Source organism: Equus przewalskii, chromosome 29, assembly GCF_037783145.1.
Source record: "Equus przewalskii isolate Varuska chromosome 29, EquPr2, whole genome shotgun sequence".
Taxonomy (NCBI): Eukaryota; Metazoa; Chordata; class Mammalia; order Perissodactyla; family Equidae; genus Equus; species Equus przewalskii.
Window position 1 is genome coordinate 8,458,185 of NC_091859.1, and position 26,814 is coordinate 8,484,998.

A 26,814-nucleotide genomic window follows, 5' to 3' on the forward strand; every position below is an offset into this window, starting at 1 on the left:
TTCAGATTATACTATGTGTCCGAATTACCTGGGCTGTTAAAAACACAGTCTTCGTAAATTTCCATCTAAGTCCTTGGCCAACTCATTGGTATCATTGGTATAATTACTGAGGAACAGTGTGAAGAACAAGATCCCTTTGTTGAAAAATTACAGCAAATCAAGAATGGCTAAAGGCCTGAGAAGTTTGTTTTCCTGGGTGTTAGGAGCTCCTTGCTTTCAAGGAACTTGCAGTTTAGTAGAAGAGATCTAAATTTGACGTGTGTAGACAAATAATTTTTATAATTTTTATATTATATAAGTGCTACCAAAAATTATTCCGAAGACAAAAGAGGGATTTTAACTACTCTGAGGTGTCAGAGAAAGCGTAGCTGAGAAAGTTACGTCTAAGCTGTGAGCTGGAGGAAGATGCGTAAAGAGGGAGGATGAGAGACAGGAAAGACCTTGCTGTGCAGAGGGAGTCAGAGCCTTGTGAAGACCTTGCTCATCTATCCGCAGAGGCTCTGTCATGGTGAACTTGGTAGATTGCAAAAGATATTGCATTTATTTATTCTATTTGTTCTAATTTCACTTTTTTTGGATTTTATTTCAGAATACAAGTGCCAAAATTATTAAAACTTAGTCTGCTATAATAGATATGAAGTGTTTTGCTTAGATAGCCATCTAATTACATTTCTTTAGCAGTAAAAAGTTTTACGTAAAAATTAACCAAGAATATACTGAAGATTAAATATAAAACACCAAGTGTTGTCTGATATTCCACATAAACATCTTAAATCATATTATAGAATAGAAATGCTCAGTTACAACACATTGTGTTCTAAATTAGTGCTATGTTTGATTGAAATCCTTTTTCTCAATAACAAAAGTTAAGTTTTGCAAAGATGTTAGGAAAAATATCATAGGCTTTTGTTTTGACAAATGAAAGAGAGTTCTCAGTTGGAGGTGATTCATATTTTGGGAAACTGACATCTCCAAATGATATATAGATTCTTGTAATAATCAATATTTGATAGCATTTTTATTATAGTGCCAGTGAGAATCCTAAATGAAAATATAAATACAGCTGTCACCATTATTCCTTAGAACTCGTCTCATAAAACTTTTCTCTGCTCAATGAACTTTTTTTGGAAAATTGTTATCAAAAAAGTAAACACACAAACACACATGCATGTGTACACACACAACTATAGCTGAGATTATGCAGAAAATCAAAAGGAAATTAAAATAATTCAAGTAGCATCTTCTCCAAATTATTTGAAAAAGTGATCTGCAAATGTACTAATCTATAAATTAACATTGTTTGAAGATCTGAACAAATTCTTGAAATTTCTATTAGCTACGTGTGAGTTCACTTTCCATTTATAACTATAACAATGATCACAGTTTAGTAATTTATACCTTTTACATGGAAAAGGTTGTGTATTAATATTCTAAGATATTACTATGCTGTTATATAGCAGCTAAGAAAAGTCATTCTGAATGTTTTATCTAAATGGAAATGTAAACTTGGCTAACTAGTTTGCAGTAATATTTTTAGTGCTTATTCAATGCAGAACGGCTAAAGTATTTGAATTCTTACAGTATTATAGCAGAATTAGAAGTGGACCCTAAACTGTCTCTATTCTTGCTTCTGTGAACATTGCTGTTTACTCTGTAAACCCTTTAGTTTTGAAGGCTCAGTGAACAGATTTTGATACTATTTTACAGTTTAATGACATAACTGAAATTAAGAATGTAGTTTTCATATGTGAGGCCAGTCATTTTAACTGCTCTCTCAATGTTACCGTTATCACTTTCCCATTTCTTGGATATGTGAATTTTTTCCAGCTCTTTTTATTGTTTGGGGAGCTCTTTTACTGTATATTACATTTCTTCACTCAAATAGTTTTATTTTTATTAGAGGATGATAATGTGCTTGATGTTAATGACCAAGATGTCCTTGAACAGTAGGTGAATCACTGTGACATACCCCTTGTTCTTTTTTCTCATGAAATATTTTTTTCCATTGAATCACAGAAACAGATGTTCTAACACCACCATGCAAAATCTTCTTTTATCATCTCATTTTGAAAGTAAACAATCAGTCTCCCATGCCCATGGAGAAAGGCACTCTACCTGATTCATTTACCAGAAAGTTTATAATAAAAATTTCGTACATTTCCATTTCAACCTTTTCTTACATATGTTTAATAAAATGCATTATCCTATACTCCAACGTTTTAGCTCCTGATTCACCCCCTCAAGACTTCTCTGTAAAACAGTTGTCTGGTGTCATGGTGAAGTTGTCATGGCAACCACCCCTGGAGCCAAATGGAATTATCCTCTATTACACAGTTTATGTCTGGTAAGAATTTTTTTTTTCTTTTTTGGAAATAGTTCTGAGAACAAGTATTAATCTGTAACATAAGAGGAATGTAGTTTTAAAAAAAAATTTCAGAATGTGATGCCACATTAAGAACTTGATTATTAATAGGCTAGTTAATATGCTTTTATTAAGAAACAAGTTTTTCCCATATTATGTAGCAGTCCAAGCATAGTCAAATAATACCACTTTTGTAATTAAAACAAAAAATTATGTGCTATTCATAATTGTACTAAATTTATGCTCTTAAAAGTCGTGGATCAATTTATGTGAATACAAGCATATAATTTTAAACTCTTCTAGAATTTTACACAAATATTCTCTGTCACTGTCTTTTTAAGTTTCCCTGAGCAGAATAATTTTAACTAAAATTTAATTAAAAGATATTTCTTTAGATATCTGTTATTTAAGGTCAATTTTCCATTGAAATGTAAGCAGTGTATTTATTTTTTTTCTGATCACCTTTACCCTGATTAATGATTATTTATGCATCAATTGTGAAAAAGGTGAAATCTTATAATACATCTCACATCAATTAACAACATGGCTATACTGCCTCATGAAAACTCAATAGCTAAAAATCCTCACTTTGATATAATGTAAGTCCTCTTAAAAAGATTCATCAGTTATGTAACATATTTCCTAGTGGATTTTAACTATTTCAACTCAGAAAATACAATTTACAAGATATTTTATAAAATGTAGACATTTCTTACTTTTATATTCTTACTTGGAAGGTCCAGCATTGAGAAGCTATGATGTTTTAAAGAAATCTACTCTTCTCTTTCCCAAATTAAGATTTTTCTTTCTTCAATCTCTCTTCAAACCCATTGTATACTGCTCTTTAGGACTATACTTCCTGTGGTTTTCATTGCCTGATTCCTAGTCATTTTGCCTAGTCATGGTGAAATTGGGAGTGACTTGAGAGTTGATAGTGGGAAAAGAAGCAGTGGAAAGAAGGCAATCATTCCTCTTGATTACCCTATTCACTCATTTTTTCATTCATTCATTCAACAATGCATGTGAATGAGACACACATAAGTCCCTGTCCTCAAGGAGTTTACATTCTAAAGGGATGACTGGATTATATACCAATAAACAATTACATGAGAGAAAAAGGAGATAGGGCTACTTTTGATGGAATGCTTGGGGAAGTCCTCTGTAAAGCAGTGGCATGAATTGTGATCTGAATGACAGGGATCATGTGTCAAGAAGCTGAAGGAGCTTCTTGTCATGTAAAGATCTTCAGGCTGGAACTTTTCAGGAGGAGGAACATTCTCTGCCTAGGCTCTGCGGAGAAACACAAGTTGTCATTTGGAAGACAAGAAAGGAAGTCATGGTTGCTGAGGGCTAGAGAGATGGAGGAGAGTAGCACCAGGGGATGGGAGGCAGACAAAGGTCAGGAGCTAAGCCACAGTAAGGATTTCATTTTCATTTTAACTATAATGGGAGCTATTGGGGAATTTCATGAACTTTGGATACTTTATGGATAATGCATTGTAGGGTGTAAAAGTGTTATCAGGAATACTAGATAGGAGGCTATTTTAGTAATCTGAGCAACAGATGATCCTGTGAATGGATGAGAGAAATGGGTAGCTTTTTGGTATATTTAAGTGGCCAGGACTTGGTGATGGATTGGCTATGGGAATTAAAAAAAGAGATGAATCAATGATGACTTCTAGATTTTTAAATCAATGGTGATGACTTCGAGGTTGTTTTTGAGGAAGATTGGCCCTGAGCTAACATCCGTGCCCATCTTCCCCTACTTTGTATGTGGGATGCCTGCTACAGCATGGCTTGACAAGCAGTGCCAAAGTCCACACCTGGGATCCAAACTGGTGAACCCCAGGCCACCGACATGCGGAATATGTAAACTTAACCACTGTGTCACCAGGCTGGCCCCATATCTTTGAGGTTTTTGACATCATTTTACTGAGTGTGAAAAACGTTAATGAAAGTAAGAATCAAGATTTTTCTGCCTGGGTTTTCCAGCTCTACTTCGTGAGAACAATCCCGTTCCTCTCTCAGTAGTGCTTTTTCTCTTCTCTTTCATGGAGCATCCTTTTCCATCTCACTTCCTAAGATGGATTCCTAGTACAGGGGAAGCCTACTGAACGTAGGGTGAAGAAATCTCAAGTCTGTGATCTTGTGGCTCATCTTACCAGGCTTTTTGGGAATCATTCTGGTGCCCAACTACAGTCATAGCTTCCAGTTTCAAGGTTCTTATTTTCTGTTTTATTCTTGATCTAACCTCAGGCTTATTCTAGTGCCCTAGCTCTCTTAGCATGTCTGTCTCAACACCCATGTAGCTAAATGCTCTTGGTTGTTTTCTCCGCACCAATCTGCAGTGTGCAGGATTGGGAAGGTGACTTCCACACCCTTCCCTAGCTCTGGATGATCCTCCAGAGGAGCTCTTAGATCTTGCTGGGCATGGTGACATACGGAAGACAGATTTTCTAAGAGGCTTCTCATTTTACTCTCTTTCCTGATACGAAAGAGCAAGCCTTTCTGACTGTCATTCAAAGAGAGTTATTCAGAGAGACATTAAGCCACAAAACCTCCTTTTTGGATCAGTTGGAAAACTTAAGATTGCAGATTTGGGGCAGTCGGCGCATGCCCTCATCCTGCAGGAGAACCACTCTCTTCGGCACCCTGGACTACTTGCCCCCTGAGATGATCGAAGGTCGAATGCAGGATGAGAAGGTGGATCTCTGGAGCCTTAGAGTGCTTTTGTAGTTGCGAAGCCTCCTTTTGAGGCAAGCACATACCATGAAACCTACAAAAGAATATTGCAGGTTAAATTCACGTTCCTTGACTTTGTATCAGAAGGAGCCAGGACCCCATTTCAAGACTGTTGAAGCATAATCCCAGCCAAAGGCCAACTCTAAGAGAATTACTTGAACACCGCTGAATCGCAGCAAATTCATGAAGACCATCAAGTAGCCAAAAAAGCAAAGAATCAACCAGCAAACAATCATTCATGCAGGGGAAGAAATCCTTAGGGCAGGACTGCTGTATAACCTGTCAGGAAGAGGATTTACTGTTGACACCCTGCCTGCAATTTAGAGCACTACAGAAAATGCTATTTTTTTTATAACTGAGTAGGCAGTACCTGGGCCTCCCCATTCAAAAAGTTCCACTTCAATGAACAAGACACTCTGAAGTGAAAGTAGCCGCTAGAATCACGCTGACTTCACTGGTTTCGGAATCTGGAGGCAAGGTTCAACTGCAGCTGCCCCACAGCTGTTTCGAGTAAGCCGTCCTTGTGGAAGATGAACTTGGAGTCCAGTCGTGGGGAAGGTGGCCACTTTGCCCTGACTTGATCAGTTACAGAACTGTGCATTAACCTTCTGAGTACCTGAGTGTGTGTGTAACTTATGGGTGGCCAAGCCTGGAAAAACTGTAGGAATGAAGATGTGAAAAATAAAGGTTTTTTAATTAAAACTTTGAAGATATTTAACAATTTATTGAAGTCAGGGAAAGAGATTCTTAATATATTAACTTTAGAAACCTAGGAGACCCAGGAATTGGATTTCAAAGGATATACAAAGAATTCTTTATAAAAGGTTTTAATATTGCATTCTTTGTTAAACTGGGATTGGAGCACTTTTGGAGACGTGGGTTTCAATGCTGGCTCTGCCGCTCAATTATCTGTGCGGATCTCTTAAAACACTGTATAAGTGGTGGCTAACAGTATTAGCAGAGCTCCTGCTTCAGGGGCCCGTGTTTCTCTCATAATTCTCAGTTTCTATTGTTTTTGTTCTTCCAATAATTGTCAAATTCTTTTAAAAAACATCTTTGTGTATTTGCTATTTTTAGTATGTCTGCAAATTGCAGGCTGTCTGTTATATTTGTTATACTGGGTAACTTCTCTCCTTGTCATGAATATTTCTTTACAAAACAGCTCATGAGGGGTAATGTGCAATCATTTCATAGCAACTACTGTGTGAGTCACATTTGATTTGTGGGTGGTGTTCTCAGAAATCTGCTTTTAACCCATTATGTTTTAAAATGATGTTTCCTTCTAAAGTTTGCTTTGTGAGATATATTTTATCATCTAAGTTGGTAAAATAGCAATTTTTCCTTCTTTATGTTGATAAATTATGCTTATTGTTTTCAAATGATAAACAATCCTTGCATTCCTAGGGCAACCATCATTGAATAAATGAATTAGAGCGCTGTAAGCTTTTTCTTTTAATACGCTTTGGATTGAGGCGTGATGCTCTAGTAAACTGACATAATGCTTATTTACTTTTTAGTTGAATTCAACTTGGATTTGTTTAGCAATATTGCATCTATATTGTCTGTAAAACTTAATGGCAGTTTTCTTCCTTGTTTATAAAACTTTTAAGTGAGCGCCCTGTAAGGTGTAGCTAAAAGAATATGGAATGAAAGCAATGCTGAAAGTTCTAGCCTATATGCAAATCTTGGCTTTAAGGTTTCTCAGTGTTCTTAGTATTAATTATGAGAAATAATTCTGAGTCAGTCAATCTGATAGATGTTTGTTAAACTCTACAGGGAGATAAAAAATATAGAGAATTTAAAAATGATTGTAGACTAATTAGAAATAAAATATGCCCATACGAAATAATTTAAAAATGCTTGCTGAGCAATATACTAGGAAGTCAAAACAATTCTAATGCAGCTTTTTATTAAATGTCACTGGTCAAGTAATTTCCCCTGTAACAGAAAAGCTTACTTTTGCAAACGGCTTTCCATATGCTAAAAATGCTCCTGTTTTCTAAAACGTTTTCACTCTATTAAAAAACTACCTAATGACTTAAGCATATAATATAGATCAATAATCAGAATGGGACAGGGGTCATTTCAGATTTCCTGAATTTACCTCCAACTTTGGAATGAAGGTGGTAAAAATAAATTGAAAGTCAGGAGAACATCTCAGTGGAAACAGTATTTGCAAGCTTGGAGGCAGCATGAATGAACTGTGTTGAGAGGTTGATAAGCAGCATTGTAGAAATGAAATATTAGGGCCAGGGTGGGATGATGGGAGAGACAAACACAGATAGAGAGAGTGGTTGAGTACAAGGGTGCTCTTTATAATTTAACTTGAGATTTCCAGTGGGATGTTAAAAGCTCTTTCTCAGCTCTTTCTTGCTAGTCATTTTTATGAATGACTTGGGTGAAGCTTGGGTGACAACTTACAAACAGGCTATCTGTGGACCAGTTATGCTTTTCTAGACCTGCAAACTGTTAATAAATTCTGAACAAAATTTTTTCAGCATTTATAAATGAGTAGATATCTAGTAAAACTTTAGTTTCTTTTGTTTCTTACAAACATCAGAATACTTTTGCCGTATTCCCCATGATAAAAATCAGCTGGAGTTGAATAGAGGCTGTCTTTAAGATGGAGTCTTAGCTCTGCAGTTTACCTCAGTTCCCACTGCACTCTGTTTTAAATCCAATCTATTTAGTCATTTATTTTGCCTGTATGTATCTTGAGTTTTTATACCTCCAGTTTAGGGGATCTTTGCATCATGTTTGTGAAATGTACAAAGCTGGGAGAAATTGTGATTTCCTTGCATTACAGACTTGGGGAACAAAATGCCTTGGAGAGCTGAAGAAAGGGGCTCAAGAGGAGGGACAGCATAGTAGTTAGCATTTTGGGACAAATGAGTTCAGTTTCTTATGTATATTTCTTTATTTGTTTTCTACAGCAATGCCATAAAGAGAAGAATATTATCACCATTTTATAGTTGTGGAAACTGAGTCTTGCTGAGATTAAGGAGTTGCTTAATGTTATAGATCTAGAAGATGCCAGAGCCAGAATTCATACCCAGATCTGTCTTACTCCCAAATCATGCTTTTCTTGCGTCAGTATGAATAAATGTCATAATTGGCCTTTGTTCTAAAAACTCAACAGTGCACATAAAGGACTAAGGAAGTCTTAGTTTGATAAGAGCATTTGTGATAAAGACTTATGGAGTTATAATAAATTAAACTTATTGCATCAACTCATATGGGATATTTTTACCAAAAGAAATCAGTGGCTTGATGTTGGTCTGCATTAGTTGACAGAGTTTATCCATTATGAGAGAATACTTATATTGTTCTGTGTATAAATCAATTGGATTACTGGGCCCCACAGTTTTAAAGAATATATAGACAAAGTAGAGTTTGTTACGGGAGGAGTGATGAGAATGGTGGAAATACTCAGTTTCAAGACATATGAGAAAGTGTTGAAAGAATGGGAATAAGTTATTAGCCAAGATTCTTTTAGTTTCAAGTGACTGGGCCCAATCTAAATTGTCTTATTGACACATGTAGCTGAAAAGTCCAGAGGTATACTAACTGGATGGAGGAGCTGGAATAATATTATCCAGTGTGGTTAGCAGCAAGAAGCTTGGTGTGAGCAACAGCAAGATGGCCTGTGTCTTGAGTATAATGGCACAGGAGAAAAGCGGGAGGAGATGAAGCTGTTGGGGTGGCAGGCCAGATACATGGAGTCTTGAAGCTTGACTAAGGATATGTATGTATATATAGACAAAGAAAAGAATGAATCTCAGTATTGTATGGGATTTTGAATTTTTATTTTATTTAATTTAAAATTTTATTTTAACCATGCACCCAACGATTAACCCCTGGAGAAAACGCTCCAAGGACTTTCCGTTACTCTTGGAATAAAATCCAAACTCCGTATTCTAGCCTGAGGGATTTAGTTCATTCTCAGGGGATGAAGTCCTGTTCCCCCAGCTCAAGTACAATCCCTCCGCCTGTCTTCTGGACCTTTACTCCCTATCTCTGCTCCAAGGCCATGGTTTATAAGTGTATGCTTCCTCAGCTTCAATCTCATTGTCTTTAGTGGCTTTTCCCTTTAATCTTACAAATGTGTCTTTTCTGCTAAGGGCAAACAAGCAAAATAAAATTAAGCCAAATTAAAACAAATCAGCCAGCCAACAAAATTATGACAATAGGAACAATAGCAACAACAAATGAATACCTTGCTTTGACTTAGACTTTCTGAGATTCTAAAGCTTTATGATGATAGAATGTGCAACTATTTATGCCTTGCTAGTTTAGAGTTGTTTAATATGTAATTACTAACCTGCTGATACTACCCAGCTGTGCAGAGTAATTATTCTAAAGTGCAACAGAGAAGAGCAGTTTCCTATATTATAGCAAGACAGTTACAGAAGTTGCTGGTTCATATGAGAGAGAGAGTGATTTGATAGAGTCAAGTAAATGGATGTTGAAATTCCTTATTTTGGGGAGTAGTATTTAGTGAGTGAAAGGATTAATCTACAATGTTTAGTTAAGAGCAGATTAAAGTTTTAAAAATAAATTCATAGGAATGGACAGGGATGAGTGTATCATCAGGTTAGATTGTCCACATGGAACGAAATATCAAGTGATGAAGATTAGAATTAAGATTATGACGTTTCAAAGAGTCTCAAGCCTTGTCTAGAAAATGATTCATGTTCATACTTTGGGAAATGGGGGAATTTGTTTAAATCTTTCCATTTCCATTTGAGAAACGGGGACAATTGTTGCTCAGCATGGTCTTGATGTGATAAGATGAGCAAAGGAATTGGTAAAGCAGAGCAAAGAAACTTCTCTTGTGCTCTAGAATTTCCTTTATGCTCTAGTTGTCAAAATATGTCTCTTTTTTGAAAAAAAATTATAAATTAACTAGGAAATAACTTCATCTTCAAGACTCCATTAATCTTATCCCAAGATATTTTCTTGGTGTGACCAATGAGTGTAGACAGAGAAAAACTGCATCGTATATATATTCAGAATAATTTCAGTCATTCAAATTCTTTTAATTTCTCAAATTAAAAAAAAAAAGCTTTTAAAAGGTTCTAATAAGCTTCTAGAATTAAATCAGTAAAATGATTGCACTGAGGACTCCCCTAAGTTTTTCTCAGTTTGAAAACGTGTACCACTTGGAAGGTTTGGGTGATACTGACAGTCATCTACTTTAGGGATTAAGTATTGTGTGACATTTTTATTCTTTTCATTTCCACACAGTGTGTGACTTTGGTACGTAAGAGTTGGACCTGCTTTGTCTGGTAGGCCTCCTCTCTTCCTCTCCCCTGCTCCCTCAACTCCCTATTTGACTCTCAAACCTTACAAACCAGCTCTCTAGTGAACAATTTCTTTCATGTCTGGCACTGTGCTTTATTCTCCTTTTCTACTCTTGGTCACAACATTTCTTTGCTCATCTCTTTCTCTTTTTTGTGGCTTTTAGCCACTGGGGGGAAAAAGTTATTGTCCTTAAGGAGATCACATTGTTATTAACGAACTGTTTTATAATAATTTATTGCTTTCTTTCATTATTTTGAAGAAAGGGTGGTCTCTTACTCATATTTATGTCTAACATAGTTCCTGATGTAAAGTAGAAGCTCAATAAATTTTGCTGAATTCTGTTGAATATTGGTTGCATACATATCATCTCTAAATTCAGAGGCTGTGGGGAAGGTGTCTATCTTTCTTTGTGTGGAGCCCTATCTAAAAGAACAATGCCTCCCTAACCCCGACATATATTGTTCTCCATTTAAAAGACTAAAATAAAATAGAGAAAAGAAAATATGTGAATAAGTTATTCAAAAAGATGGACCATGAATGACCTATAAACATATGAGAAGACATTCTTTCTCACTCAAGGTCAGGGATGTGCAAATTAAATAGATATTTTTGCCAATTAAACTTGCAGAAAATAAGACGATGAATATCCACACTGGTCGTGAGAGCATGGCCAAACGTGTAGTCTCACACATTGTTGTTGTGACTCCAATTCATAATAATTTATAATTTGAAACAGTAATTATTTTGGAACAGTTATCATTAAAATAAAATTTAAAAAATTTTATTTTTGACTCAATCATTTGACTCAATCACACTATTGGGACTTTAACCTGCAGAAATAAAAGTACCTTTATGAAAAGATATTTGTGTAGGAATGATTACTGCATCATTGTTAGTAATAACCAAAGTAAAAAAAAGGAGAGAAACAAGTTAATTTATAGAAGGAAGGCTGAATACTATCATACATCCCATTAGGCAACTACAGAAAAATAAGAATATAGTTCATTGTTATTAACTTAATAAGAGGAAAAAATCAAGATATAGAACATATAGTTTTATAAATGGAAATGAAACACTTTAATAGAACACATAAGATTCCCATTATAATATTTTTAAACTAATAAGAACAAAACAGAGATTTTTAAACTAAACAGCTAAAACCAAGAGTAGCAACTGGTTACAGCAGCATCAGAGCTACTGTTCTGAGGCATGAGAGGGAGTGACCTCTGAACTGCATGATTGCTCTCTGGGATGGCTCTTCAGAGAGCACGTAGCTCAGGCCTCAGCCTGAGCAGGGAGGATGGAGTCAGATCCCCAGGGACAGCATCTCCTCTCTCTTCTTGTCTTTCTTCTTGGCCTTCAGTTTTATGGCAAACCATCTCTTATGTGCCTAGATACATTCTGAACTTGTTTCAGAAGGTGAAGTTTCAATTGAAGTTTATTTATGCTCAGATATTTTCTTACCTTACTTATTAAAACATCAGCCACAATCCTAAACTCCAAAAGAAAAGCAAACCCCAAACAGACAAAGACATATCAGTACCTGAAAAATGTTTATTAGCACTGCTTTGCCCCTGGAGACAAACCAGGGTGGGTGTAGAAATTATATCTATATGTGCTAACTGAGGTGGATTATTGAGTTTGTTATTCAGATAATTTATAAAGACTATCTTCTTTTTACTGAAATTTCCAGGTGTGTAAGACAAAATTTATTTTTGACCTGCATTTTCCGGGTAATTGCCTTGATTCTGCATTATCTACGGAACATAATCAGAGTTTTTCTTATTATAGACCTATTTGCAGTGTTTTGCTGTGAAGATCAGAGCAAGAAAGTAGTGATGAAAGGCAGCCGGTAGCATTGAAAAATATGCCCGAAAAGGAATTTTGAAAATAGATATAATGCAGTTAGATTACTTTAGCTAATTTCATAGGTTTAGAGATCTGAATTGGCTTAGCTATATTGTAGTGATCTGATGACCTGTGACCAATGACAGGAGTATGGAATTCGGAAAAATTTCTGTGACAAGGCATCTTTCTCAGACTAATAACGCAGCATTAAGAGTTTTAAAAGCCCCTTTCCTGTGGTCTCAGTGAAGTCAAAGAAAGCTCTCTCTTCTGCTTCTGAAAAGGATGTCTGATGAAACTGTTTCGAATCGCTGAATAGCCTGGCTAATCTGCCTGTCTCCACTCACATACTCCACATCCATATTTTTCTCACTGTGGTAAGCTTTCCAGCTATTTTTCAGATAACCATGCTTATATCTGGAGTGAACTGATGCTTTCGTAATGGTAAAAGCGTGGCTGAAATGTGTCTCTTTGTGGATATCGTTAATTCACTTAAACTCTGTTATTCCTCTTAAAGATTCAGTAATTCGAATATTTCAGTGGTAAAGGAAAAGCATTTTATATTCAGAGGGAATATCTATTTACTTCTTGGATGCCTTGTGTTTCTAAGGGAGGAAAAAAATTAGATTACATGAGGCATATACCTTTTCTGTGATATTGATCATATTCTCTTTTCTAAATTTTTTAATAATAAGTTTTATTGCTCTTAAAATCTAAAGTTCTTTTTAAAATGCATGGTTTTCAGCAACAGTATATACGTGTCCATTTTTTAGTTTAGATTCTAATCTACACCCAAGTCAAAACTATGGAAACTGAACTAAAATGTCTGAAATGAAATAATTCTCGTGCTCTGTTACTTAGCAAGATTTTATTCTTTAGACTTTTTCCCTCCTCCTGGGATTTTATTTTATATTTACTTGAAGAGTTTTGAGTCAATATTTATTTTCTTTTCTGGAGTGTCATTTCAGATATTTTAAAGATTTAATTGAGTAAGAGATGTGAGCTCTACTTTTTCCTTTCCTGTATGTTATAAGTACATTATTTTCAATCTCATTTCTAATTAGAGAAAGAAAGACTGACCCACAGGCTCACTATTTTAGATACCACTGTTCAGATATTTACTATTTAGTTATTTGAATTGGTCTAAAGTAAATGTTACTTTTGCACTATATATGGAATAAATAAGATTATGCCAAAACTTAAAAAGAACAAATGTTTGAACAATTAAAACGCTGGCATGCAAAGGAATGCTGTAATTGCCTCAAATACACAGTATTCCTAGAGATCTAGTACGATTAGTCCAAGCAAAGTCTAATATCAACATCTTATTAACACTTGGTTGAATTACTGAATATACTTGAAAACAAAAGAAGTTTATTATTGAATTATTCTGAAATTCACTCTTTTCAGCATTTCGGGATAAGTGGCATCTTTATTTTATTAATAAATCTATGTGCATAAATGTTGCTTGCTTTTAGTGTACTCATTCTTGAAATATATATGTAACATTTAATTTAAATTTCAATTTTCAAACAATTTTTTTTTCCTTTCAGGGATAGATCGTCATTAAAAACTGTTAATGTAACTGAAACATCATTAGAGTATTCAGATTTGGACTATAATGTTGAATATAGCACTTATGTAACAGCTAACACCAGATTTGGTGCTGGGAAAACAAGAAGCAATGTCGTTAACTTTCGATCACCTGAGGGAGGTGAGTTCTAATGGATGTAGGCAAGTAAAATAATATCCTACTCAGAAAAAGTGTTAAATATAAAAACGTATTATCAAGCCTGTCTGTCATTGGTTGTTCGCTTCGTAGCTGTGTGATGTTGGGAAAGTTAGTCAATCTGTGACTCAGTTTCCTGTCTGTATTCTGGAAACAATAAAGGACCTACTTCACAGAGTCCTTGTGAGGTTAAATGAGTTTAAATTTTAAATGCACTCAGCATGCAACGTGACACAGCATTTTATGCGTTTGTTAAATGAAACAAAATAAAATGCTTTCGTCCTCTATTATTGGATTTCAAAATTCTAAGATAAATCAGAATTCATATTATGTATTTTGAATTAGAAATTTGTTATAATGTTTTCAAATCCAGGGCAGTGGGCATGTTTTAGAACTGGGGTAGTGTTTCATGAGTAAGAAATCCGTCTGTCCTCTGCTTAGATGTTGCTATGATGCCCTGTTAGAGGGATGGCCCAGTGAAACTTATGGATTTCATTTCTGACTTCTAATTAGATGTTATTCTTAAGTTTTTTTGAAAACCAATTATCATCACTTATCAAAGGCAGGTAAAATTTAGGACATTTCAGACAGTATTTGGAGCCACAAGTATAGTTTTTTTTCCCATTGTTTGTTTTATAGCTCCAAGTGACCCTCCCAAAGATGTTCATTATGCAAATCTCAGTTCTTCATCAATAATTCTCTTTTGGACGCCTCCCTCAAAACCTAATGGCATTATACAATATTATTCTGTTTATTACAGAAATGCTTCAGGTACTTACATGCAGGTAAGACTTTGAATTTTCTCCTAGTTCTTTATTTACATCCTTTAGTGTTGTTGATGATGATATAGACTTGGCATGGTAGAAAAAAATCTCACAATGACAATTATGCGTAGACATTTTATAAAACTCCCATTGAAACAGAAAACTATAGTGGAGGAATGTCAGATACATTTTAGTCGCTCTCTCTCTATCTATGCAGGCACACCTGCACGTGCATTTCAATGTATTACCAAAAATGAAGGTGCCACCTACTTAAAATCCTGTATATAAATATGGCCCTCAATTCTACTCCTCCAAGAATTGTTCTCCAAAGAGTCGATGGTTTCATTTACCCTCAATTATTTCTCAGCTAAAAAGAATTTATTTTTCTTTGTACAGTAATCCCCCCTTATCCATGTTTTGCTTTCTGAGGTTTCAGTTACCCATGGTCAACCACAGTAAGAAAATATTAAGTGGAAAATTCCAGAAATAAACAATTCATAAGTTTTAAATTGTTCACCATTCTCAGTAGCATGATGACATCTCGTGCCATCCTAGTCCAGCCCCTGGGACATGAATCATCCTTTTGTCCAGTGAATCCACACTATACACGCTACCTGCTCGTTAGTCACTTAGTAGCCGTCTTGTTTACCAGATCAACTCTTGCGGTATTGCAGTGCTTGTGTTCAAGTAACTTATTTTACTTAATAATGGCCCCAAAGCACAAGAGTAGTAGTGCTGGCAATTTGGATTTGTCAAAGAGAAGCTATAAAGTGATTCCTTTAAGTGAAAAGATGAATGTTCTTGGGGCTGGCCCTGTGGCCGAGCGGTTAAGTTCGTGCGCTCCACTGCAGGTGGCCCAGTGTTTCGTTGGTTCGAATCCTGGGTGCGGACATGGCACTGCTCATCAAACCACGCTGAGGCAGCGTCCCACATGCCACAACTAGAAGGACCCACAACGAAGAATATACAGCTATGTACCTGGGGGCTTTGGGGAGAAAAAGGAAAAATAAAGTCTTTAAAAAAAAAAAAGAAAGATGAAAGTTCTCGGCTTAATAAGGAAAGACAAAAATTGTATGCTAAGGTTGCTAAGATCTATGGTAAGAATGAGTCTTCTATCTGTGAAATTGTGAAGAAGGAAAAAGATATTTGTGCTAGTTTTGCCGTCACACCTCAAATATGTATGTCTAGGAAAAAACATAGTACATACAGGGTTTGGTACTGTCTGCGGTTTCAGGCATCCACTGGGGGTCTCGGAAGGTATGCCCTGCAGATGAGGGATGGGGGATTACTGTACACAACATAAATGTTTTTCTTCAATTTTAAAAATATTTTCAATTGTTAGCAGGAGGGTTATTGTCATTATTATTACTCAATATCAGATCTAATGAAATCACTAGAATGTGCTTATTTAACTTGGTGTATACAAGGTTCTAGGGTCACACAGTTTGCAGATGGGTACTTTCTACTAATGATAATAATTATGAAAATAGCTAACATACATTTCATTTAGAGAAATACTTTTAATTTTTTCAGCAGAATTCCTTTACTTCCCCAAACTTAATATTTTACAGACCTTTAATATATGAAAAGGATAAAATGGAGTGGTTGTGATTGAATTGGGAATGGGCAGCGTTGGAATATAATTTGGAAAACACTAATTTAGAAGAAATGCTTCAAATTACAGAATGTATACCTTACTGATAGAAACTATTGACGGCATGTTGATTATGACTCTGGCCTTTCTTATTTCTCTGTATACTTTTAAGCAGGAGACTAGAGATGAGTCTTAGTTATTCCAAGTTGCCTAATCCCATTTGTGACTAACAACCTAAATTTAGCCTCTGGAGTTAGTTGTTGGCGCGCAGTAATCACTGGAACTAAAGTATGACTTTCTTTAGTGTATCTACTGCAGTTTAGGCTAACGCATAGGTTCAAAACAGAACTTTGCAAGCTGTCTCAGGACTAACCCAGCAGTGGGTAAAAGAAAGTCCAGAGGTCGGTTTCATTCTTACATTCTGCTCAAGGCCCTTTAAGAATGGAGTTGTATAGGAAAGGAGGATCTGTTTTTTTTTTTTTTTTTCCTACTCTGTACGCTGAGCAATTTTTGCCATTCTTTTTTATTCTGCTCTATTTTGGGAAGAGAAATGGGTATTAGAGTGCAATTTATTTATTTTTTTTTACCACAATGTTGTTTACAGATTTAACAATGTGTCATGATGTCAAAGAGGCCATTCGAATTGTAGGTTCTTTTTTCATACATTTAACAAAAATATTGCAAAGTAGTTCTGAATCTTAGGAAAGGTTTTGCTGCTGTACAATTTACTTATGGCTTATATGTGATTCTATTTTGGTTCTCTTCGTCCACATCTAAATAATCAAGTGTAAATATCTAACTATAGTTTCAACATGATCTTATCAACCTACTTACTCAAACCTGCATATATAATCTGACCCCACTTGCAATGTATCTATCTTAGAAAACGTAATCTTTTATTAAATAATCTTAAGAATGCTTTTAAGTGTGACAGCTGCAAGAGGGCACAGGCTAATGATGTTAAAACATTTCTCATATTGCTTGAAGTTCATCTGTGCTTTAATTTATTCCTAAAGTTCGTGTTAAATATAGCATCAAAATCTCCACTACCTAATCTTCTATTTTGGATTGCTAGAATAGAAGAAACCCTCAAAATGAAAATTATATAGCAGAATAAGTGTATGGCTTTTTTTTTCCTCCTTCTTTCTTCTCTTTCCTGCAGAACCTTGTGGAATACCTCATGCACGGTATATCACATTCTGCTTTCCATTATCTGCTACTTGTCTTAGCTCCCTTATGCCGTAGCAAACAACTTTGAAGAAAAGGGTCATGTGACACTTGTCTTTCCATCCCCGGAAGACCTCTGGTATTGTATCACACAGAGGTTTATTGCTCAATAAATATTTTAATTGAAAGACTATAAAACTATAATAATAGAGCACCATTACTTTTGGTACTTAGTTGTAATTTTGGAGCACTTGAGTTTGTAGTATAATACCTTAGGGAACTTAGTCTCTCTACTACTATTTGGCAATCCATCTTGTTCTTCCTTCGATTACTACTCATAATATTTTGTATAGTGTATTAACTTTCACATTTTAATTTTTATCCGTTTATGTCATATTTCCTCAGTGTACCTGACGTAGTGCTTTATTATATTAAAAAGTGCTAAATGAATACTGGTTGATTAATCAAATTTGAAAAGGTTTCACTAAATAACTTCTGACTGCATTTGCATACACAAAGGAGTAAGCCTTAATTAGATAATTGGAGCCCAAAGACTTGTTTTTTCCAAAAATAAATAGATGAATGAAATAATCATCTGGATAATTAATCTGATTTCATATTTGTTGCATGTCTATGCATGCTAAGTCACGCACTCATCAGGAATGACTTCTGGTGATTCAAAATAATTCATTACTTAACAGTCCGCAAGGTCAAAGGTAATCAGAATAAATTCTATAAGAAAGAAAAATTAAGATTTACACCAAAATGCTACTCTAATATATTTTCATTACATCACCATGAATTATTTATTTTATACCTGGAAGTCTTTACCTTTGACTCACTTCACCCACTTTGTTCCCCCTCCACACCCCACCTCTGGTCACGACCAATATGTTCTCTGGATCCTTGAGCGCAGGTTTTTGTTTGTTTAGATTCCACATATAAGTGAGATCATATGGTGTTTGTCTTTCACTGTCTGACTTATTTCATTCAGCATAACGCCCTCAAGGTCTGTCCATGTTGTCACAAATGGCAAGATTTCCTTCGTTTTTATGGCTTAGTTATGTTAATATTTTTAAGAGATACTTTAGTAAGCCAGTTATTCCATGTGTAAAGTAGATGTACAGGAATGTATCAAAGTTCGCAGATCATATTTTGGGTGAGATTGTTATATTGTTTTAACTTGCCTGTTCCTAAATAAGTCATCACAAAATCGAAGTAGGTCTTTTATTACACTCACTCTTTTTCCCTACCACATACCAGCAAAGGAACCAAAAAATTTGCTGAATTTAACTTGTGGATCTATTGCAGAACCACCCTAACTATTAATTTAGGCCAAATTGATTATCATATATTAGTCTTTTAAGTGAAGTAATTACTATTGATTGGTTTTTTATTGTGTGTAGACATCGTGGTGTTTTGTGTGCTTCCTATCATCCAACCCTCCAAAGCTCTCGGTGCAAAGGAAATGATTATTCCCACTTTATAGGTGCAGAAGGAGCAGCTCTGAGGTTAGACAGCTTATCCAGGGCTGCCCTGCCAGAAGTGAACTCATGTCTATAGGACTCTAAGAGCTTTGTGCAGATTGGGGAGATTCAGAGTTCCCGATGTAGATGGACAGTATTATAAAGTTATTCATACTATTTGCCTACGTGATTTTTTTAAAGTCTGTTTTCCTTTATTTTAGAATTGATTATGTTTGAATATATATGTTGTGTTTAAAATTTGGTAAGAAAAGAAACGTTTGCATAGCTTCCCTAATCATCAAAAAATGCCTTGGAACAAATCTAACTAGGAGTCAAACAAGAGAATTTGAAAATTTCTCTCACTCTACATACGAGAGAGTGCATCTAGCTGCCTTCCCATTTCTCCCCATGGTTGTAGAAGAAAAGAAGACCCATTAAAGATTAATAATAACTATTTGTGTTCTTAGAAAGAGGTGAACACTTTCATAATTCCTTCATCACTAGGAAGAAAAAATATTAACATTTTGTAATACTCCCAAACTTGTTTAAAAATAGTCAATGTTTTGAAAAACACTTGAATGTTTCATGCAGAAAACTGGCACTGATCAGCCCAGCTGTAGCATCTTCAGTTGATCGTCAGTTGTTCTTCATCACTAAGCTTGGTGTTTCTCCTCTTCGCAGCTCTGCATGTTGATTTTGCCATCACCTATTCCTCTTTTAGTATAAACATATTTCCAGTTTAATTATTACAATAAAAATGTTCTATGTTGATTTTCCTCAAAAATTAACATATTAAAATAATAAGAAAACCAATTCATGGATAATAATTACTTTGAAATGTTTATGTATACTAAAACTATATTCTGAACAATTACAACAATATGTTTATTTTTCAGAATTTTACACTCCATGAAGTAACCAATGACTTTGACAATATGACTGTATCTGCAATAATAGATAAACTGGCAATATTCAGCTACTATGCATTTTGGGTAACAGCAAGCACTTCAGTTGGAAATGGGAATAAAAGCAGTGACACAGTTCAAGTATACACAGATCAAGACAGTATGTAAACAAAAAGCATTTGTTAATTTTTAAGAGGATTATTTTAAAACTGTATAATTGTTTCAATTTGTATGTTTTGGTAGTAAAATCTATATTTTACTTAGGCACATTTAACTAGTCATTATAGAAGTTTGAAAATGCATTTAATATAGCTGTAAAACTATTACAGTAATAACGGCCTTTTCTATTCATGAAAACTGTTATCATCCATTCATGAAAATTCTGTCACTTTTATTGCTTCAAAGGATGTCACAGTCATCCGCTTACAGTCATGAAAAATGCTGCTGCATACATGGACGGATTTTCCAATACTTAACGTACTTATCCATTTGCTTTAGGAACTACATTTTTTTTCCTCGAGCAACTTGCTTCCTTTTTAGTCTTTGAATCTACATAGGACTCTTTGCAGCATCTTTGTTCTTGTTATGTTTGTGACTAATAAACCCAGAATATCTTTTTTTTTTTCAACTTGAGGAGTTTCTTGTGTGTGGCTTCTGCAGAATCCTGTTTGTGCTGAATATTCAGAAAATCATAATAATTGAAGTTCTCAACGTTTTTAGGTTTCAGCTTCGAGAACATAATGTTATATGGATCATTGCCTGTTTCTTCTTGTAGTTGTTTCCATTGTCCTTTTGTTTTTTAAAGACTAGTCTGTTATTGAGAAATGATATTGACCTAAACTTCTGCTACTAGCAGAATTCCATGTTCATTATCTGAGGACTATAAATCAACAGACACTATAACTATGAGGAATGAATGCATGCTTTCCTTGTTGTTGGAACAATCATTTAAATAGTTTACACGTCAATCAACAGAATAAGACAGGATAAAATATGTGGAGATATGTCTTTGGAGATTCTTTAGCAAAAATGCTTTAGTGCAATATGCGGTCAATATCATTTCAGGCATTCTTTAAATACAGATTTCTCTCAAGATTTTCACCAACCTACAATGTTTTATTAGTTATTATTATAGCATCATGAATAATACACACTTATTGTGCACTATTCCAGGTGAGAGATCCTAGATGACCTCATATGTACAATAAAGATAAGCTTTAGAAGAAAGTAACTAAAAATAATTTTTAGATATTATACATTATCAAAATATTTAAATATCTGTGTATACATACACATTTCTTTATGTATACACATCATAATATTCATATTATATGAAAGAAAAGCCAAGAGAATATTACATAAAACAATCCTCACACATAGTAAAGATGACAGGGTTTATTTTGAGTAATTTTTAATATAATTATTCAGAAGATATTTTGTAATAGATGATGTTTACCACATCTGCATTAAAATAATATGAGAGCCAATGATGTAATAGATGCCATTTCAACAGTTACCCTCCAGTTTGTGAATTTACTTAAATTTTATTTAGTGTGACTGATAATTTTTATATTTTGCACATTGCCTGTCATAGTACCTGAAGGGCTTGTTGGAAACTTGACTTACGAGTCCATTTCATCAACTGCAATAAACGTAAGCTGGGGCCCACCGGCTCAACCGAATGGTCTAGTCTTCTACTATGTTTCTCTGAGCTTACAGCAGACTCCTCGCCATGTGAGACCACCTCTAGTTACGTATGAGAGAAGCATGTATTTTGATAATCTGGAAAAATACACTGATTATATATTAAAAATCACTCCATCAACAGAAAAAGGATTCTCTGATACCTATACTGCCCAGCTACACATCAAAACTGAAGAGGATGGTAGGCTGGACCCTTTTATTGCCTATTAAGCAGATTGTTGGTGATCTCTTATTTATATTGCTTTCTGATAGAAAACATTAATCTTATCATTATATAGATTCTGGTTGTTCTTAGACTTTCAATAAACACAATAAGCTCTAAATTTCTTAAAATAATTATCTGCTAATAAAATTAAATCCCATTATTATTAAAGCCTCTTCTTTTTAATGCTAATTCACTTTTGTTTCATTTAATATTCTTTTTTTCTTTTATAGTCCCAGAAACTTCACCAATAATCAACACTTTTAAAAACCTTTCCTCTACCTCAGTTCTCTTATCATGGGATCCCCCACTAAAACCAAATGGTGCAATAATAAGTTATGATTTAACTTTACAAGGACCAAATGAGAATTACTCTTTTGTTACTTCTGATAACTCTATAACATTGGAAGAGCTTTCACCATTTACATTATATAGTTTTTTTGCTGCTGCAAGAACTATAAAAGGACTCGGTCCTTCCAGTATTCTTTTCTTTTACACAGATGAGTCAGGTAAGCCAGAATCCATATTTCTTCAAATGATTTCTGTTGAAGCACTTGCTCTCTCTTTTTAAGGAACAGCATGGAAAATTATTGATTGTCTACTAAGTGACCGGTTTACAATTATCCATCTACTTTGCTGAACGTTCTTTTTTTAGCTTGAGCTTCAAAACAAAGTGTCTATTTAAAGCTGATTTGGAAGTACTGAGTTCCAAGTACAAAAACAAAATAACTTATGCCATTTATTTCTGAAATTAAAACACGATCACTTTATAAATCTTTCTTAACTCTTGCCTTCGAGAAGCTAGAGTCACGATGATATTTTTACGCTAAAATGTTATGAATGTAAGTTTTATAATGTGTCTTCCTGCAGTGCCTTTAGCACCTCCTCAAAATTTGACTTTAATCAACTACACTTCAGACTTTGTGTGGCTGAAATGGAGTCCAAGTCCTGTTCCAGGCGGTATTGTTAAACTATACAGTTTTAAAATTCATGAACATGAAACTGACACTGTATTTTATAAGGTAGGTTGATTATAACAGTATATGTTTATTTCAAAAATTCAGAAATTGAAGTAAAATCTTTTGACATACAGGGGGAAAATGGATTGCTTTAAATTAAACAAGGGCTATCTTTTAAGAATATCTTGTTTGTTTCCTACAATTTAAAGATGCTTGTGGAAAAGGCAGAAAACATTTGTCGGATATGGAAACTGAATAATTCGTAGGGTGAATTAGTTAGAATTTGTAACTTCTAGATATCTACCAGTTAGGAAATAATTGCTCTGTTTTGTTAATTTTGGAAAGTATATAGTAAATTTTTTCAGGCTGTTTAAAACTTGTTATTACCTTAAATATAATAGATTTCTGTTTGTTGTTAGAAGTACCAAGTGAATGTTTTTAACCTTTTCAGAAAAATGTTTATACTGATGATCTCTGATAGGATATTCTCCCACACCAATTGGTCTTTTAAGATATATTATTCTTTTCCTTTCAATGCTAATTAGTTGTAATGCTAAACACCCTTCCCCTCCTCCATTTTTAGGTTCCAGAACTAATGAAAAATATCCAAAGAACTGATATAACAAAAGGTCTCAAATAAACATGTGCGATTTCTAGCATTTAATTGCCAAAATATGTTATAGTTAACTGACATTTATTTAAGAAGATGCTCTTATTTTTTTTCCAAAGGAAAATGGAGTACGTTATGGAATGTTCTTATTTAGTTACAGCAAGAAGAGTGCAAAAAATCTGCAGTAAACATTGTCTCCAATATTATATGCATTACAATTTATTACTGATGGTAAATCATTTTTATAACATGTGTAGCTTACAAAGTGAACAGTAAAAATTAAAAGCAGTGATTAAGGTTATATCATAAGGAACAGTGACTTTCTTTCTGGAAATCAAGATATTACTTTAAAATCTGATAGGCTCAGTAGAATTTGAATTATATTACTCAGTAAATGCAGACTCTGTTTCCCAGAAGTGTGAAATTACATTAATGACACTAAATCTCTAGCCCTCTAATATCTGTCCCAGGAATAATCTTAACATTTTCCAATTTTTTATTTGCTTTGTCTGTGTGGGTCACTGGGAAATAGATATCCAAAGGGAAAAAGGAATAATTTTCTTCGTGTAATCACATTCTTAGGATAATCCTGTCTGTGTATTGGAGAGTGGGTGTGGATGTGTGATCTGTTCTCCTTAGAACAGTGATCAACATCCACACCGTTAGCATAGTGGTCAGTCAAGGGCTCTGGCATCAAGTTACCCAGGTTAGAACTTTCTCTGAGACCCACGGTGCTGTGCTAGGGCGGTTGCTTAGCTTCTTGTAACTCAGTTTCTTCAAGTGCAAAATAGGAGTTATAAGGATGCACACATTAAAAAGTGAGGATTCTAAAGTGAAATCTATGTAAAGCATTTAGAACAATCCTTGACATATGATAACTGTGGTAGATATTGTTGTTGTTGTTGTTATACATAGTTAAAGAAAAGAACAACAAAATCCAGCCAGCATTGTAATAGGGCTAAGCATGAAATGAGGATACACCTTTACCTGAGTATGACAATGTTATATTCTAAGATTTTTAGACATTCTATTTTCGAAATAGAAATGCTACCATTAAAATTCCAGTTGTAGAAAAAAATATCTTTACACCATAAAGTATTAAATAATTTATTTTTGGAGTGGAGGGAGTAGTTTTTCTTTAAAATCTACTACTTTTGGTTACTCCATTTTATATCTGTTTTCTCTTTCATCAATTTTGATAGTCTTATTTTCTTTCAAATTCCTTTAAATGTATCCTCATGCCATCTTTTTCCTTTCTTAAATCTAGTTTACTTTCCTCCCTCTGTTTAGCTTTCTCTCAGTGTGTTATCCTATTTTCCTTTCCATGTTTTCATCTACCTCTATGTCCCAACTATCAGTTTCTATTATATGTTTCTTTGTATCCTTTCAAGTTATATGTGGGTTTGTGCAGGCAGGATAATTCCAGAACCGCTGGCAATGTTCCTGCCACCCCAGTCAATCCAGTGTGGTCCACACGGAGATCATTCAGATCCACGTCTGCTGGTATCTCAGGTCAATTACACATTTTGAAAGAAATGATTTATTTAGTAAAACATTTTTGTAAATATGTTGGGAAATATTCCTCATTCATGTCTCCCTCTTACACCTTACTCTTGCATAAATCTGTTCACTATCCAATAAGCTACTCTGACACTTTTCATCATAATCTGTTGAGTTCCGTCATTTCTCTGGGTACTAGCCCTTTCTCACCAAAATCAAAATTTATCTGCTTTGTGTTTAATTTCTTCTCAGTGAGCAGTTGTTTATGGATTTCTCTAATTAATATGAAAATTCCTTGATGACAAGGACTGTGTCTTACATATCTTTGTAATTTCCTGGTTATCTAACAACATGCTTTGTAAACAGTAAGTGTGAAAGAAGGAAAGGAATTAGTGTAACAGTGGGTCCCTAAAGTATGTCAATAACTTGCAAGAGATTAATGTAAAATGCAATTCTACCTGTAAGCGCCCTGAGAGTTAGTATTCTTTCTAAATTTCTACTACTGAAAGGTTTAATAAATAAATCAAAGAGGTTTATATTTGGGGTCAGATATAATGCAATATTCTCAACATTGTACCACATAGGAGATTGTCTTCTCTTTCTATAAAGATAACTGATTAATCTTAACTGCTGTCTTGGTTGGACAATTACCTTTGAATGAAGACTTTATACTTAATGGTAAAATTTTCTATAAGAAAGCATATCTTTTCTTGGGCAACTGTGATAATTGTTTTGTTCTTTTTCTCATTTTCCTGAGAGACTAGGTTAAATTAGAAATTTAAGAGTTGTCTGGGAAAACTCATAATTTAAGTTTCATAGGAGCAGAGATTTTATTTGATTCACTGCTATATTCCCAGTGCCTAGCATACAGAGGTTGATGAATAAACTAATTTACATATAAATAACATTCTATATGTTACTGGGTATTTAAACATGAATTCAGATGAATTCAAGAAAAATCAAGTATTGCTGACCATCTAAAAGTTGGATTTAAACTGGGGACTTTAATTTTAGCAAATTTAAAGGAAGTAATCAGTATGTAATTCCAAGTAAGAATCTGGGAGGCCAAAAAAAGACCAAAATGCTCTAGCTTTTAAAAAAATGGCAATTAAGAGATTCTTCAAGGTTGAGAGGGTGCCCAGTTCATCCTTATATCATCAGCTGAGCACACTCTGTGGCAGCAAATCATGTTTAGTATTTGTTTTCATTAAAAATGCCTGTGCTTATTAAGTCACAGGTTAAACATAGAAGGCATAACTTTGATGTAATAAAATATTTCTTCCAGTTACAGACAAATTTTTGATGATGCATTGTGACTAAGAATTTTTTTCTGCTTTTCAGAACATTTCAGCTTTTCAAACTGAAGCCAAACTTGTTGGGCTCGAACCAGTCAGCACCTATTCTGTCAGCATATGTGCCTTTACGAAAGTCGGGAATGGCAATCAGTTTAGTAATGTAGTAAAATTCACAACCCAAGAATCAGGTTAGACACAGTTTTTTGATCTAAAAATGTTTCATTTTGTGTTTAACACTTTTCCCTTCCCTTTCTCCCTTTATGTGATAAAATATCATTATTTAATAGTTCATTCAAAAGGAAGTCAAATTTTAATGCTTTAAGGCTGGGCTGGGTCTTGTTATCTTCAATCAAATCTCTATATGTTTACATACACACAATTTTTCCTTTCGAACCGGGGAAGTTGAAATAAAAGACTAGTTTAGGAACAAAGTAGGCTTCTAGATATCTGTGAAAATTACCTAATCCATAGTACCATCTGAGACAGCTTGGAAAAAGAGGGAGAAATGAACCAGTAGTCACTTTTAACAGGTTGACTGATATTTTCATGAAACAATGTCTATGATTTTTTAAAGAAGATGAGTTGTGACATTTGAAGACTACTAGTCACTGGGGAAGCCTGTACTTTCCCATAGTCCATTTGTAATATGTGGAGGGGACCATGAAG

General features: G+C 34.5%; 1 protein-coding gene across 3 annotated transcripts in view; it reads left to right on the forward strand.

Moving 5' to 3' along the window:
- Window positions 1-26,814, forward strand: part of PTPRQ (protein tyrosine phosphatase receptor type Q) — a 206,806-nt gene that overhangs the window by 65,399 nt on the left and 114,593 nt on the right. For 2 of the 3 annotated variants that reach the window (XM_070599139.1, XM_070599138.1), the window contains exons 20-25: window positions 2,224-2,344; window positions 13,807-13,967; window positions 14,622-14,767; window positions 19,870-20,038; window positions 22,655-22,806; window positions 26,195-26,336. In XM_070599139.1, the coding sequence (XP_070455240.1) occupies window positions 2,224-2,344; window positions 13,807-13,967; window positions 14,622-14,767; window positions 19,870-20,038; window positions 22,655-22,806; window positions 26,195-26,336 (891 nt within the window). Of the gene's footprint in view, window positions 1-2,223; window positions 2,345-13,806; window positions 13,968-14,621; window positions 14,768-19,869; window positions 20,039-21,472; window positions 21,764-22,017; window positions 22,294-22,654; window positions 22,807-26,194; window positions 26,337-26,814 lie in introns of all 3 variants that reach the window. The other variant, XM_070599140.1, reaches the window with a different exon arrangement.